This window comes from Salvelinus fontinalis, chromosome 31, assembly GCF_029448725.1.
Source record: "Salvelinus fontinalis isolate EN_2023a chromosome 31, ASM2944872v1, whole genome shotgun sequence".
In the NCBI taxonomy this organism is placed as follows: Eukaryota; Metazoa; Chordata; class Actinopteri; order Salmoniformes; family Salmonidae; genus Salvelinus; species Salvelinus fontinalis.
Window position 1 is genome coordinate 17,597,355 of NC_074695.1, and position 17,014 is coordinate 17,614,368.

The 17,014-nt window shown below is 43.0% G+C and overlaps 1 protein-coding gene across 2 annotated transcripts in view; it reads right to left on the reverse strand.

Moving 5' to 3' along the window:
• LOC129829690 (low-density lipoprotein receptor-related protein 1-like) overlaps positions 1 to 17,014 on the reverse strand; it is a 251,799-nt gene that overhangs the window by 131,772 nt on the left and 103,013 nt on the right. For both annotated transcript variants that reach the window (XM_055891550.1, XM_055891549.1), the window contains exons 3-5: positions 10,507 to 10,641; positions 864 to 983; positions 545 to 673 (exon numbers count right to left, since the gene is read on the reverse strand). In XM_055891550.1, the coding sequence (XP_055747525.1) occupies positions 545 to 673; positions 864 to 983; positions 10,507 to 10,641 (384 nt within the window). The remainder of the gene's footprint in view (positions 1 to 544; positions 674 to 863; positions 984 to 10,506; positions 10,642 to 17,014) is intronic.

Genomic DNA, 17,014 nt, shown 5'->3' on the forward strand with positions numbered 1-17,014 from the left:
AGGAGAGGGATAAAAGGAGAGGGATGATGGTGAGAGGAGAGGGATAAAAGGAGAGGATGATGGTGAGAGGAGAGGGATAAAATGAGAGGGATGATGGTGAGAGGAGAGGGATAAAATGAGAGGGATGATGGTGAGAGGAGAGGGATAAAAGGAGAGGGATGATGGTGAGAGTAGAGGGATAAAGGGAGAGGGATGATGGTGAGAGGAGAGGGATGAAAGGAGAGGGGAAGAAAGGTCACATAGCTCTGACATGTCTTCCTTGTAAATTCAATTATAACAGCATTAGAGTGTCACGCCGTACAAGTGTCATTCCTCCAATAATAACACAGCATGACAGGACTAAAACAAAACAAATCAACTGAAACACAGATATTACTTGGTCTAGCTTTAGTCTATGACAAGTGTAGACTACACGTCTGTACAGTATGTTGATGTTTGTTTGTGTTTGTGTGTGTGTGTGTGTGTGTGTGTGTGTGTGTGTGTGTGTGTGTGTGTGCGTGCGTGCGTGCGTGCGTGTGTGTGTGCGCGTGTGTGTGTGTCTCACCGTTCTTGGCCTTGCAGGAGCGGTTGTCTGGCTGCAGTAGGTAGCCCTCCACACAGCTGCAGGTGTAGGAGCCCTCGTTGTTGGAGCACGTCTGACTGCATGTCCCGTACACACTGCACTCGTTGAAATCTGAGGATTCCGGCAGGGCAATGTCAGTCAGTATAGTGAGTCAGTCCGTCCGCCCGTCCGTCCGCCCGTCCGTCCGTCCGTCCGTCCGTCAGTCAGTCAGTCAGTCAGTCAGTCAGTCACTGGTCAGACATGGGACTGTTGTCATGTTTACTGTAACTTGATGCACATGTCCAGGACTCAGGAGTCTTACCTTTGCATGTCTTTCCATCCTGGCTGACTTCATAGCCAATTTTGCAGTAACACTTGGGTCCTTGGTGTGTTACAGAGCAGTTGCCCTCGCAGCCATGGGTGGCACAGTCTGGTCCAAGCTCTACCACAGAGAGACATCACAATCACATGAAAGACATGTAAGGAAACATGGTTGGTCGCAAACGGCATGGTTCACACACATGCATAAAAACAACATGAAAAATCTATATATAATTTAACAAAAAACATTTTAGAGATGACTAATGTTACTGTCTCCACTACAACAAAACAATATTCAAATAAATGTCCTTGAAACATTTAATTTAGATACTGTAGAATTCCATTCATTCCTATGGAGGACTGCGCCTACTGGGGAGTACCAATATGGCCGACCAAGGGCTTGAAAGCCTCTCAATGGCCAATACATAGCATCAGCAATCAAGAATTAATATCAAATCAAATCAAATGTTATTTGTCACATGCACCGAATACAACATTACAGTGAAATGCTTACTTAAAAGCCCTTAACCAACAATGCAGTTTTAAGAAAATACCCCCCCCCCCCCCATTTTTTTTTAAGTAAGAGATTAGAATAACAAATAATTAAAGAGCAGCAGTAATAACATAACAATAACATAACATAACAATAACGAGGCTAAATACAGGGGGTACCGGTACCGAGTCAATGTTGCGGGGTACAGGTTAGTCAAGGTAATTGTGGTAATATGTACATGCTGGTAGGGATAAAGTGACTATGCATAGATAATAACAGAGAGTAGCAGCAGTGTAGAAGAGGGGGGGGGGGGGGCAATGCAAATAGTCTGGGTAGCCATTTGATTAGCTGTTCAGGAGTCTTATGGCTTGGGGGTAGAAGCTGTTTAGAAGCCTCTTGGACCTAGACTTGGCGCTACGGTACCGCTTGCCGTGCGATAGCAGAGAGAACAGTCTATGACTAGGGTGGCTGGAGTCTTTGACAATTTTTAGGGTCTTCCTCTGACACCATCTGGTATTAAGGTCATGGATGGCAGGAAGCTTGGCCCCGGTGATGTCCTGGGCTGTACGCACTAACCACTGTAGTTGCCATACCAGGGAGTGATGCAACCCATCAGGATGCTCTCGATGGTGCAGCTGTAAAACCTTTTGAGGATCTGAGGACCCATGCTAAATCTTTTCAGTCTCCTGAAGGGGAATAGGTTTTGTCATGCCTTCTTCACGACTGTCGTGGTGTGCTTGGACCATGTTAGTTTGTTGGTGATGTGGACGCCAAAGAACTTGAAGCTCTCAACCTGCTCCACTAAAGCCCTGTCGATGAGAATAATCTCCTTTGTCTTGATCACGTTGAGGGAGAGGTAGTGGTCCTTGCACCACCCGGCCAGGTCTCTGATCTCCTCCCTATAGGCTGTCTCATCGTTGTTGTCGTGATCAGGCCTACCACTGTTGTGTCATCGGCAAACTTAATGATGGTGTTGGAGTCGTGCCTGGCTGTGCAGTCATGAGTGAACAGGGAGTACAGGAGGGGACTGAGCACGCACCCCTGAGGGGCCCCCGTGTTGAGGATCAGCGTGGGGGATGTGTTGTTACCTACCCTTACCACCTGGGGTCGGCCCGTCAGAAAGTCCAGGATCCAGTTGCAGAGGGAGGTATTTAGTCCCAGAGTCCATAGCTTAGTGATGAGCTTTGAGGGCACTATGGTGTTGAACGCGGAGCTGTAGTCAATTAATAGCATTCTCACATAGCTGTTCCTTTTGTTCAGGTGTGAAAGGGCAGTGTGGAGTACAATAGAGATTGCATCATCTGTGGATCTGTTGGTGCGGTATGCAAATTGGAGTGGGTCTAGGGTTTCTGGGATAATGGTGTTGATGTGAGCCATGACCAACCTTTCAAAGCATTTCATGGCTACATACGTGAGTGCTATGAGCAGGTTACCTTAGTGTTCTTGGGCACAGGGATTATGGTGGTCTGCTTGACACATGTTGGTATTATAGACTCAGACAGGGAGAGGTTGAAAATGTCAGTGAAGACACTTGCCAGTTGGTCAGCACGTGCTCGCATTACATGTCCTGTTAATCCGTCTGGCCCTGTGGCCTTGTGAATGTTGACCTGTTTAAAGGTCTTACTAACATCGGCTGCGGAGAGCGTGATCACACAGTCGTCCGGAACAGCTGAGGCTCTCATGCATGTTTCAGTGTTACTTACCTCGAAGCGAGCATAGAAGTTATTTAGCTCGTCTGGTAGGCTCGTGTCACTGAGCAGCTCGCGACTGTGCTTCCCTTTGTAGTCAGTAATAGTTTGCAAGCCCTGCCACATCCGACGAGCGTCGGAGCCGGTGTATACGAGATTCGATCTTAGTCCTGTATTGATGCTTTGCCTGTTTGATGGTTCGTCGGAGGGCATAGCGGGATTTCTTATAAGCTTCCGGGTTATATACTGTACATCATTGGTGAAACACCTTCTGACTAACGAATACAACAGGTGCAACACATCCTGAACAACGAGGATGATTCCAATCCAAACAGAACAGTTTGTGCTATCTGGTATCCTTGGGACATCCATACCTCATTGAAATTGAAATGTAAAATTGTAAAACCCCGGGAAGGGTTAGGTTATGGTTAGGGTAGAGGTCAAGGTTAGGGTTTAGGGTATGGACGTCACAAGGATACGGGATAGCACTGAACCAAAGAAGAGGAAAATAGAAAACAAAATCAAGGAAAAAACCAAAGCCTGTAACATAAGCAATAGCTTCATTCCTCCAGTCAACACACTAATAGCTTCCTTCCTCCAGTCAACACACTAATAGCTTCCTTCCTCCAGTCAACACACTAATAGCTTCCTTCCCTCCAGTCAACACACTAATAGCTTCCTTCCTCCAGTCAACACACTAATAGCTTCCTTCTTCCAGTCAACACACTAATAGCTTCCTTCCTCCAGTCAACACACTAATAGCTTCCTTCCTCCAGTCAACACACTAATAGCTTCCTTCCGCCAGTCAACACACTAATAGCTTCCTTCCTCCAGTCAACACACTAATAGCTTCCTTCCTCCAGTCAACACACTAATAGCTTCCTTCCTCCAGTCAACACACTAATAGCTTCCTTCTGCCAGTCAACACACTAATAGCTTCCTTCCTCCAGTCAACACACTAATAGCTTGTTTGCAGATCAGCTGTGAAAATGCTTATCTTAATCCAAGAGCTATCTTCCCATCGATGGTCTCCACTGACACAATGTCTTTTGGCCGGGAGTGAGGGACATCCTCCTAGCCCTAGCCCAAACTCTGCATATGAAAGTGATTAGGGCCCTTGGCCTGCACTTTTGGAATGACTGTTTATAAACACCGACTCCCACCATATCTAGACCAGGACACAGTGTGGTAACAGACTTTGGCACAGTTGAGGCTAGGATCATTTAGACTAGAGCAAGTTAGAGATTTCTACCCACTGTAATCTCAGACTAATCGCTCATACAGTAGAGGCTAATATGAAACAAGGCAACAACACGTGTTGCAGTCTCCTCAAGCTGCAGTCTCTTCACACTGCAGTCTCCTCACACTGCAGTCTCCTCACACTGCAGTCTCCTCACGCTGCAGTCTCCTCACACTGCAGTCTCCTCACACTGCAGTCTCCTCACACTGCAGTATCCTCACGCTGCAGTCTCCTCACGCTGCAGTCTCCTCACGCTGCAGTCTCCTCACGCTGCAGTCTCCTCACGCTGCAGTCTTCAGCATGCTGCCTGCCAACAGTTTCCTACCTACCAGATCAAAAGGCAGGTATGAGAGAAGTGGCCATACAGCATGCTGTCTGTCTTTCTTTCTGTCTGAGAGAGGACTGCAGCGCACCAACAAAGAGCTGCCAAGAAACACATAACCACACAGACACAACACAAGGAAGTGAGATGAACTCTCAGTCTGAGCATCATCACAAAGCTTGCAGAGCATGGAATCCTACTGGCATGTCCAGTGAAGTCCCATTTCCTAGATAACTAAACACACTGCACCAAAGCAGACTGTACAACCTCATTCAATAGTACATCATAATGGGAGGACACTACAGTGTCACACAGGGAGTGGAATATTATCAGTCAGAGTGAAGGGATGTCCACACCACAATCCACAGCCCTGTCCAGCCATGCTGAAAGGAGACCATTACATGCTGACCGTTGAGGCTGGCTAGAGGAGAGTGCAGAGCAGAAAGGAGGTTGGACCACTGAAGGGTCCTCATTATGTAAAGCCTGTGGCACTCGGGCCACAATGGCCCTTTTGTGGGGTCTCGCTGAGAGGAAGAAACCCGCTGTGTGTGTGCCCTGTATCAAACCCATTCACTGAGACACACATAGAGACACACAGTGCCAACGCTAGCCAGGGTGCTGCCCCTCCAAACCTACATCAGGTCACCACCTCACCTTTCTCTAGCCCTGAGCCTCTAGCTTCAACCATCACAATCACCACAGCAATAAGTGGATATTGCCCGAAGAACACCAATTTCAATTTCAGCCCGTCTCTAATCTAAACCTAGTTTGCTGACTGTGGGTTTCAAAGCACAACACACTCAAGGGAATGATTCTGAAAGGGAATATGCATAAGGACACATTTTGACTTCAGACGCCATTCTATTCTGTGGTTGCGGCCATAGAATTATAATTACTACAGAATGGAATCTTATGTTTGTTGTGCCCCACAGTGCCAGAGAGATGAGAGCAGAATACCATTGAAATATAATTACTTATATTACTTCGATTTGCAGAAAACTGCAGCCAATATACATATTTTGTCACAGGTCATGGAATGTTACAAAGTCAAAGCACCAACAGGGGAAAAAAGTCACCAGTCAACTGTTCTCAACAGTAGTATTCTTTCAGCCATTTAACCAGGGTTAATTACCTGAGAAAACACATGACACACTGCTGCCTTGAGTGTTCAACAAGCATGTCACACACACACAAACATACACACACACACACACACACACACACACACACACACACACACACACACACACACACACACACACACACACACACACACACACACACACACACACACACACACACACACACACACACAAACATGGTGAGTGATGCTGAGTGTTCTTGGAGTCCATCCAAGAGCAGATAAGGAGGCAGAGAGGAGGAAAAGTATAAAAGTGTGTTGTTTTCTTTCACCGACAGACAGACAGGACAGTCCCAGGGCCTCTCTGATCAATATTTAGGTGGGGTGAACTAGGTGGGGTGAACTAGGTGGGGTAATGGGGTTGAAAGGGATGATAAGGACAAACAGGGACAGGACAAGGATTAAAAACCCAGTATCCCCTCCATACTACTTCACAACCTTCATGACTTCTAAGAGTCTTTCCCAACACCAGATTATTCCTAGTTACATCAATCTACAGTATATACTGAATACTGAATACTGACTGGCTGACTATAGGACTGACTGACTGGGTGACTGGCTAGCTGACTGACTGACTGGATGACTGTCTGACTGGCTGGCAATGTGAAAGATAGAGACGACACTATCAGACTAACTTGGATCAGTCAGTCACTGGGCATTTGTCACTTACCAGTGAGGAAGCTTCCATGTCTACCTCTCCTTTTATCAAGGCCCTGGGTTGAGACATTCCTAACCCTCACCTCTCCTCTCTCTGTCTCTGTCTGCTCCACTGTTCCTTTCCTCAACAAAAACAGGGACTCAAATATTCGTCAAACAGCTATTTTTCAGTGGCAAATGACAAGGCTGTCAGCCAGTCATCCAGTACACTCGTACAAATCATTAGGAATATTAGGAAGGTAATAAGCATAATAAATTTTAGCAGCATAGATAGTGGGATAGTGTTCAATAGTGGGAAGGATACGCCACACCCGGCACACAGCCTACATCAGCTTTACCCTCGTAAGAATGAGCCTATATGGATAGGGCCAAATTGAAAGAAATATGAAATATGAAATATGAAAAGCATATGCATAAGCATGGTAGCATTTGAAAGGGATCCGTTTGGAGATTATGGGGAAATCATCAGACCAAAGTTGAGGACACAACAGTTCACCTACAAGACTGAATCCAAACTGTTGATTTTATGTGCATTTTACATTTACTGTACTTTGCCACATTTGTTGATAACGAAATCTGAAAATACCCCGGATACTCTACATTCAGTAACACGATAAGAATACTCCTGGAAAATGTGGAGTATATACACATACAGCATTTCCCTCAGTCAGTCGACAAAAAATTTGCAAAAGTTGCCCAATTAACGGGAGGGATGGGGGCAACTTCTGGTCACGTGCAGTGCTCAAGTTCAGAACGGCTGTCAGTCAAAACTAGAGGTCGACCGATTAATCGGAATGGCCGATTAATCGGGGCCGATTTCAAGTTTTCATAACAAATCGGAAATCGGTATTTTTGGGCGCCGATTTGCCGATTCTTTTTTTTTTTACACCTTTATTTGATCTTTATTTAACTAGGCAAGTCAGTTAAGAACACATTCTTATTTTCAATGACGGCCTAGGAACGTTCTGCAGAACGACAGATTTTTAACCTTGTCAGCTCGGGGGATCCAATCTTGCAACCTTACAGTTAACTAGTCCAATGTCATATTGGCTGTGTCTGCCTTTCTTAAAATCAATACACAAGTATATATTTTTAAACCTGCATATTTAGCAGGCAAACCTCCAGGTTAGCAGGCAATATTAACCAGGTGAAATTGTGTCATTTCTCTTGCGTTCATTGCATGCAGAGTCATGGTATATGCAACAGTTTGGGCCGCCTGGCTCTTTGCGAACTAATTTGCCAGAAGTTTACGTAATTATGACAACATTGAAGGTTGTGCAATGTAACAGGAATATTTAGACTCATGGATGCCACCCGTTAGATAAAATACGGAACGGAATAAACGTTTTGTTTTCGAGGTGATAGTTTCCGGATTAGTCAAAGGTATATGGTTTAGAGAGAAATAGTCGACGCGTTATAATTCCTGTAATAACTTGCGGCTGAACTTGACAGGGGTTCCTTCATTATTTTACCGTTCATGTCTTCCATAGAGAATGTCTTGATCTACTTCAAATAAGGTCTGTGTTTCGTGCAGGCTTAAACTGCCTCGAGGTTTTGATACCCGTGTAAATCTCACTAGGATAAGGTAACGTTTGTCAACATATTTTCATAAATCCACTCAACAAAAAAAATGATCTTCGCTTATATTTAGCCAATATTGATCAGAGTTACCTTGTCCTATGGATATCTACACAGTTATAAAATTGGCAAGGTGGTGTAAGCCTACACAAAACACAGACCTTATTTTAAGTAAATCTAAAAATACCCTATGGAATAAATGAAGGAACCGCTTTTCAGATTTTGCTAGGTGTCATGAGAATTATGACTCGCACTTTGGTTGTCAATTCTTACCATGCCCATTATTAAAATAGGATTTCCTGCATATAGAAATGACAGTTTTTGTTTTCAACATTCATCACAGGTAACTTAAATTCTATTTTTATTCAAACAGTTGAGAGTATTTGTCTCCTAAGCAGACTCTTCAGTATCATTGTCACTTCAGAGCTGCGTGTGTGTATTTATGTATTATATTAAGTTAAAATAAAAGTGTTCATTGTTCATTCAGTATTGTTGCAGTTGTCATTATTACAAAAATGTGTGTGTGTGTGTGTGTGTGTGTGTGTGTGTGTATGATATATATATAAAACTTTTATTTTTTATACATCGGCCGATTAATCGGTATCGACTTTTATTGTCCTCCAATAATCGGTATCAGTATCGGCGTTGAAAAATCATAATCGGTCGACCTCTAGTCAAAACCCATAGAGCCAGAGGTCTGACGTCATGTATAGCATGATACTGCACAGACACTGCTTTCCAATTTAGGCAGTTATCAGTGACCAGATCTTCCATTTGTAAAGGGCTACATCTGCAGAGATATGACCAGCCCAGTGGCACCAACCTCAGATGCCCAGTAACACATAAGCAGGACAAAACCCGGCTTATCACACACTATAATATAAACCATTCCATTCCTTAACCTCCCACACCTAGCTCCACCATGTTAACATGTATTGTATTGTATTGTACCGTAATGTACTGTGATAAAATACAACCCTGCCTGCCTCCTGCCTTGCCTCCCTCACTCCCCTCGTCAGTAACGTGTGGATAATTACTTGGACATCCCAGATGACAAAGTGTGCTTTGAGACATCAGCACCAGGTTAGAGTACGTTTGGCCTACACAACCCAACAGTTAGCTCAAGCAAACATTGGGATGCTTGTGAAATGGTGAGCTTTCCGTAAAACAGGGGGCTCACACATAGGGGAATACACCCAAACCAACAAACATGTCCCAATTTAACATACACCAAAACATCAAATATGAGCTGGACTAATATCAGTACAGCACACACACTCAATATCAGTACAGCACACACACTCAATATCAGTACAGCACACACACTCAATATCAGTACAGCACACACACTCAATATCAGCTGTATGAATCCTGTATGAACACAACATTGCCTTTTGCCATGAGAGAAACGTCCAGTTAGCCTGGTTCTGTTCTATACATGCTCTCTCCCTGTGTCTCCACAGTTCCACCCAAACTGTAATCTCTTATCTGTCCAATAAACATTGTCTTCGTCCATCAACTGCTCTAATGAGATGGCCTCCATTATCACAATGGCTCCTCTTCTCTCTCCTCTCCGAGAAAAAGTAATTCATTTATCAATCAGGCCCTAGAGAATGTGAGGCTCAGAGGCCCCTCCCACGTCGCTGGCAGGCAGAGCAGAGCATTTATCCAGACAGCCAGCCGGCCGGATAGGAGGAGAATCCCATCATCAAATCCAATCCCTAATATTAATCAGAGTCACAGAGAGGAAGACATATTGAGTCTATAGCTTCCCATAGTGCAACAAGACAAACAGAGGGGACATATTGGCTGTGTCTGATATAACTACTAATTTCCTGGCCAAAAGCACTGCACTGTATAGGGAATAGGGTGTCATTTCAACAGCTATTGAGTCCATGGTGTCTCATTGTGGAACCAGACAAAAGAGGAGCCGAGTCACTGGCTGGCTGTAGCAGGATTAGCTGGCCCAGTGTTCTGTAGGAAGTAAGAAATAGGAAGGACCCGAGAAAACAGTTGCCCGAGCTATGCCTGTACAGATTCTATAGCTACAGAGGGGACTTGCTGATTTACTGTGCGCGTGTGTGTGTGTGTGTGTGTGTGTGTGTGTGTGTGTGTGTGTGTGTGTGTGTGTGTGTGTGTGTGTGTGTGTGTGTGTGTGTGTGTGTGTGTGTGTGTCAAATTTGGTTACGGTTAGGGTACGGGTTAGGTTTAGGATTAGGATTAGGGCTAGGGTTAGAGGTTAGGGAAAATAGGATTTTAAATGGGACTGAATTGACTAACAAGGTTAGTTGTACAAGACTGTGTGCGTGTGTGTGTGTGTGAGTGTGTGGTTGTGTATGTGTGTACCCATTTGTGTGTGTGTGTGTGTGTGTGCTCCCATGCCTGCGTGTGTGTGGGAAGGGTGGTGTGTGTGTGTGTGTGTGTGTGTGTGTGTGTGTGTGTGTGTGTGTGTGTGTGTGTGTGTGTGTGTGTGTGTGTGTGTGTGTGTGTGTGTGTGTGTGCATGCATATCTCTGTGTGTGTTACCTCTGCAGTGTGGCCCCTCATCCCAGCCATCAGTGCAGTCAGGGCTCCCATCACACAGTCTGCTCATGTGGATACACATGTCTGTCCCCAGACACTCAAATTCATTGGCCGGACACAGGGACACTCTGTGTGGACCTGCAACACAATACACACACAGCAGACACACACACATTACAGTCAGAGATCAAATGATACCACCGAAACTAGTAACCAATGTAAAAAAAAAAAATTGCTTTAATATTGCAGATAGATTGTGGTTTCCATCATTGTAATTGTCTGCATCGTTTCCAATCCCAGTGTATTTTTTTGTAAATATATTTCTTTATTATTTCCCCCTAACCATACCATCCCTCCCATAATTGGAGTAAACTAATGGACAACAACACAACAGTTCTATTTTGTTGGTCTATAGTCCCATCTTTCAGCTCCACTTAACCCCGGCCATCTATCTCTGAACACCATCCAGTTTTCTGGACATATATTTTTCAACTGTGCGTTTCACAAAAGTCCTGATACTTTCCATTCTCTTAGATTGTACATATTGTAAATTAAAGATAAACATTTTTGCTAAGAGTGTTATTATATTATTGATTGATTGACTATGACTTATAAATCACACAGCAGTGCTATTTACAGAGTTAGCTCCAGGTAAATGTTGCAATTCTTCAGCCATTCCTGAAACTGCGACCAAAAACAAGCAACATACGGACAGTACCAAAACAAATGATCTAATGATTCTGTCTCTTTGCAACAAAATCTGCAGAGCTGGGATGGTTGTATCCCCCATATATATATATATATATATATATATATATATATATATATATATATATATATCATTCTATTGGTTGCAAGAATTTTGTATAATAATTTTCATAGAAAAACTCTACATTTTGAATCCAGCGTTGTTTAGTGTATCAGTTCATAAATCATATGCCATGGAATCGGTACGTCAAAAATCTCTTCCCAACTATCTTGCAATCTATATGCCACAGCTGTCAATTTGTTGGTCCTTAAATGACACCGGTGTACTTTTCATTTATGCTAATCTTATTTAGCCAATTATGGTCTTTAATGCAGAGCCAACAGACAAGTTCCTTATTTTCTCCCCCTTCCACTTGCCTCTTCCATTTTGGTGGTAATGCTGCAATTAGTTGGTTGCAATTTTGAGTAGAGCAGACATTTCCATATATTTTTGTTAGCTGCATGTGTGACATATCTCCACCAGTGCTATTTACGATATCATTTACAAAGATTATACCGTTTTAAATCATTATTTTTATCATTAGTATATTTGAGTTTAACCATAATATTTTTTGTAATATTTGTAGTGTCTTTTCTGATGGATTACACTGAAATTGCAACCAACTTTCTATGGCTTGTTTGACAAATTTGGGAGATAATTTGGGAGTTAATTTATATTTGGGAGATAATTATCTATATTTGGGAGATAATTTAATTTTCAAATAATTGAAAGGTTGTAAAAGGGAATAAAGGGAAAAAGGCCATTCTTGAACTTGTGTCGAGACATTCTTACTAATCTGCTAGAAAACCAGTTCGGATTTAAGTATAACTTTTGTATGACTGAAGCCTTTAGTGAGAGGTATAATGCTTTAATATTTAACAATTTCTGCCCTCCAAATTCATATTCATTATATAAATTGGTCAGTTGAATTTTTGTTTGGCTTGCAATTCCAATTAAAATGTATTATTCTTTGCAAGGACATAAGCAAATATGGGATAGGAAATGATATGATATGACTAAAGAGTGAATCAGGGTGATTTTTCCACAAATAGACAGGTATTTTCCTTTCCATAGCAAGATCTAATCTATTTTTGCTAACTTTTTTTTCAAATGTATTGTAGTGAAAACATTTCTTTCTTTCAGGATATGAATATGGAGTATGTCCACTTGACCGTCAGATCATTTGATTGGTTAAACTACACGATAATGTAAAAGTAAAAAATGTTTGTGATCCAGAGAAAACATGAATCATCAGCGTACAATGACACCTTTGTTATAAAGCCCTGGATTTCTGTGGCCATAATAAATGGCCATAATAAATGGTGTTTTACTCCTCTTGACAGTTTAATACTTTCTGAGAAGTAGCCATTATTTACTATTTTACACCTAGGGTTACTATACATAACTTTAACCCACTGTATAAGAGATTCTCCTAAATTGAAATATTCCAGCCATTTATATATACAGTACATTCCAGTCGAACTTTATCAAAATCCTTTTCAAAGTAAGCTATGAATACCAGGGCTGGGTTCCCAGATTTTTGTTCAGTTCTATTGTTTCCAGTACTTGTCTTATATTATCTCCAATGTATCGTCCATGTAAAAAACCTGTCTGATTAGGAAGAATAATATCCTATAATACCTTTTTAATTCTATGCGCTCTGCATTTTGCTCGAATTTTTGCATCACAACACTGAAGTGTAAAGGGCTTCCAATTTTTGATGGACTGGATCTTTATATTTACCATTTGGGTCCTGTTTCAGTAATAATGACACCAGAACTTCTTGTTGAGTATCTGCTAATCTACCAATTACATAGGAGTGGTTAAAACATGCTAATAACAGTCCTCTGAGTATATCAATAAAGGTTTGGTATACTTCAACTGGTATGCCATCCAGCCCTGAAGTTTCCCCGTATTGAAGGCTTTAATTGCATCAAGATGCTCCTCCTCTGTAATTTGGCCTTCACATGAGTCTTTCTGTACAGCTGTTAATTTTACATTATTAATAGGGAAAAATCCTTACAATTAACTTGGGTAAGTGGAGATGGAGGAGACGGAAACGAAAACAAAAGTACTTGGCTTCCTCTTTCAAAATATAGTTTGGTGAATCATGGGTGAATCTGTCATTTGTAACAAGTTTTAGTAAATACATTTTTGTAGCATTTCTATGTTGAAGATTAAAAAATAATTTGGTGCATTTTCCCCATATTCCATCCAGTTCGCTTTATTTTTTATAATATATTACCTGGATCTTTCTTTAATAAGTTCCACCATTTTTTTTTGATTTTCCTCTAACGTATTCTGTGACTCTAACGTACTGTTATTATTGCAATCTATTTGTACTGCTAGTCCCTCTATTTACATTCTTTATATGACTCCTTTGGACTTAAATTGCTTTTGTTTTATAGATGAGTACTGAATTGCATGGCCTCTAGAGGCACATTTAAAAGTGTCCCATACAATAAGGGGATCTGCTGTACCTTTATTATGTCAGAAAAAGTCAGTTATAAATTGTTCTGCCCTGCTTCAAAACAAGTTGTCATCCAATAGGCTTTGATTACATTTCCAAGAGTAATGTATATGTATATATACTATATATATGTTTATGCCAATTCTTTGATGGTACGACCGCATTCTGTTCCCTATCAACACTTTTTAAACTTTTGGTTCATCCTGTATTGTCCCTTACATCATTACCCCATAGCAACAGACGTGGGATACACACACACACACACGCACACGCACACGCACACGCACACGCACACGCACACACACACACACACACACACAACCACACACACACACACACACACACACACACACACACACACACACACACACACACACACACACACACACACACACACACACACACACACACACACACACACACACACACACACACACACACACACACACACACACACAAGCTCAGATGTTCAACAGTTGTTCCATCCCCAGGCCCAACTCAAGAGAAGACTTAATGTGTGAATGCATATACAGTTGTAGCTGTTTGAGAAGGCATGCAAAATTGAGCAAGAATGGGGAGATTTGACTAACCAACGTCAAGTCCTTGCTGATGGCGCTCAGATACACCCCCCTACCCTGAAACACACACACACTGGTTCCCCGTTGTGACCATTTTCCCAAGCATCTCTGTCCTGTCAGACCTTCTGATTATTTTGTGCAACCAGGGCCACAATAATAGGCCCCCTTTCTGAATGTCTGAGTGTGACCCCTTCCCCATGGGTTACTGCAGCTAGTGTTGCCAGAACTGCCACTACCTGGGTGGGGGCACCTCACCGAAATCCGCTCTGGCTAGGTACAAGGTCATCAAGGTTCACATTAGCAGCTTTGAAAAATTCCTTGTATATTATGCTCACCCAGCTGGGGGCTTTGGCTTTGTTGGACCAACCCTGCCAGGCAGGCTCAGACTCTTGAGGAGACAGTGCTGCTTTAGTGGGTCTCTGACACCATGTATCTTTCTGTCTTGGCTGCATATAAGCTACTTTCAGTAGGCCTATAAAGCAAATAAGGATTTCTCCTTAGTGTGTGGGTCGCTCAGGTGGGTGCCTAGCGTATAGGTTTGGGGACCGCTCCATCATGCGCACCATCATGATAAGACAATCAATAAATAAACTATATTTATAATCTATTTAAAATGTATATCCCATATCTGCACAGAATGTAAAACTCCTGCTTGCAGACGCACACACACATGGGCTCTGGCATTTGCACCATTTTCCCTTTTCACTCACTTAACTCCACACTTTTTCAAACACAAAAACACACACCCCACCTTCCATCACAATACACCCGCAAATACCCACATACTGTGTGTCATGTTGTATAAATGATAGGAAACAGGTGCAGGAATACAAAATATGTTTTTTTATTACTTCAACCCAGATTGCGCATGTCATGAACATGACGGGGACAAAGCCCAAAACGAACAGGTCAAATATAACACAGGGCTGTGAACCCAAACAAAGAGCGAGGTGTAAACCTCTAATAAATACACGGGAGGGGGCCGGTAATAACAATTACACAGGATGAGACCCGACAATAAGGTTGATGAAATCCGAGCAAGGGTAACATTCCAGAGAGACATCAGAGTATGTAACGTTCTCTGCTTCACGGAAACATGGCTAACTCAAGAGACGCTAACGGAGTCGGTGCAGCCAGCTGGTTTCTTCACGCATCGCGCCGACAGAAACATACATCTTTCTGGTAAGAAGAGGGGCGGGGGTGTATGCCTTATGATTAACGAGACGTGGTGTGATCATAACAACATACAGGAACTCAAGTCATTCTGTTCACCTGATCTAGAACTCCTCACAATCAAATGTCGATCGCATTATCTACCAAGGGAATTCTCTTCGATTATAATCACAGCCGTATATATATTCCCCCCCAAGCAGACACATTGATGGCCCTGAACGAACTTTATCTGACTCTTTGTAAACTGGAAACCACACACCCTGAGGCTGCATTCATTGTAGCTGGGGATTTTAACAAGGCTAATCTGAAAACAAAACTCCCTAAATTCTATCAGCATATCGATTGTGCTACCAGGGCTGGTAAAACCTTGGATCATTGTTATACTAACTTCCGCGACGCATATAAGGCCCTCCCCCGCCCTCCTTTCGGAAAAGCTGACCACGACTCCATTTTGTTGCTTCCATCCTACAAACAGAAACTAAAACAACAAGCTCCCTCGCTCAGGTCTGTTCAACGCTGGTCCGACCAATCTGATTCCACAATTCAAGACTGCTTCGATCACGCAGATTGGAATATGTTCCACATTGCGTCCAACAACAACATTGACGAATATGCTGATTCGGTGAGCGAGTTCATTAGAAAGTGCATTGACGATGTCGTACCCACAGCAACGATTAAAACATTCCCAAAACAGAAACCGTGGATTGACGGCAGCATTCGCGTGAAACTGAAAGCGCGAACCACTGCTTTTAACCAGGGCAAGGTGACCGGAAACATGACCGAATACAAACAGTGTAGCTATTCTCTCCGCAAGGTAATCAAACAAGCTAAGTCCCAGTACAGAGACAAAATAGAGTCGCAATTCAACAGCTCAGACACAAGAGGTATGTGGCAGGGTCTACAGTCAATCACAGATTACAAAAAGAAAACCAGCCCCGTCGTGGACCAGGATGTCTTGCTCCCAGACAAGCTTAATAACTTTTTTGCTCGCTTTGAGGACAATACAGTGCCACTGACACGGCCCGCTACCAAAACCTGCGGGCTCTCCTTCACTGCAGCCGAGGTGAGTAAAACATTTAAACGTGTTAACCCTCGCAAGGCTGCAGGCCCAGGCGGCATTCCCAGCCGCGTCCTCAGAGCATGCGCAGACCAGCTGGCTGGTGTGTTTACGGACATATTCAATCAATCCTTATCCCAGTTTGCTGTTCCCACATGCTTCAAGAGGGCCACCATTGTTCCTGTTCCCAAGAAAGCTAAGGTAACTGAGCTAAACGACTACCGCCCCGTAGCACTCACTTCCGTCATCATGAAGTGCTTTGAGAGACAAGTCAAGGACCATATCACCTCCACCCTACCGGACACCCTAGACCCACTCCAATTTGCTTACCGACCCAATAGGTCCACAGACGACGCAATCGCAACCACACTGCACACTGCCCTAACCCATCTGGACAAGAGGAATACCTATGTGAGAATGCTGTTCATCGACTACAGCTCAGCATTTAACACCATAGTACCCTCCAACCTCGTCATCAAGCTCGA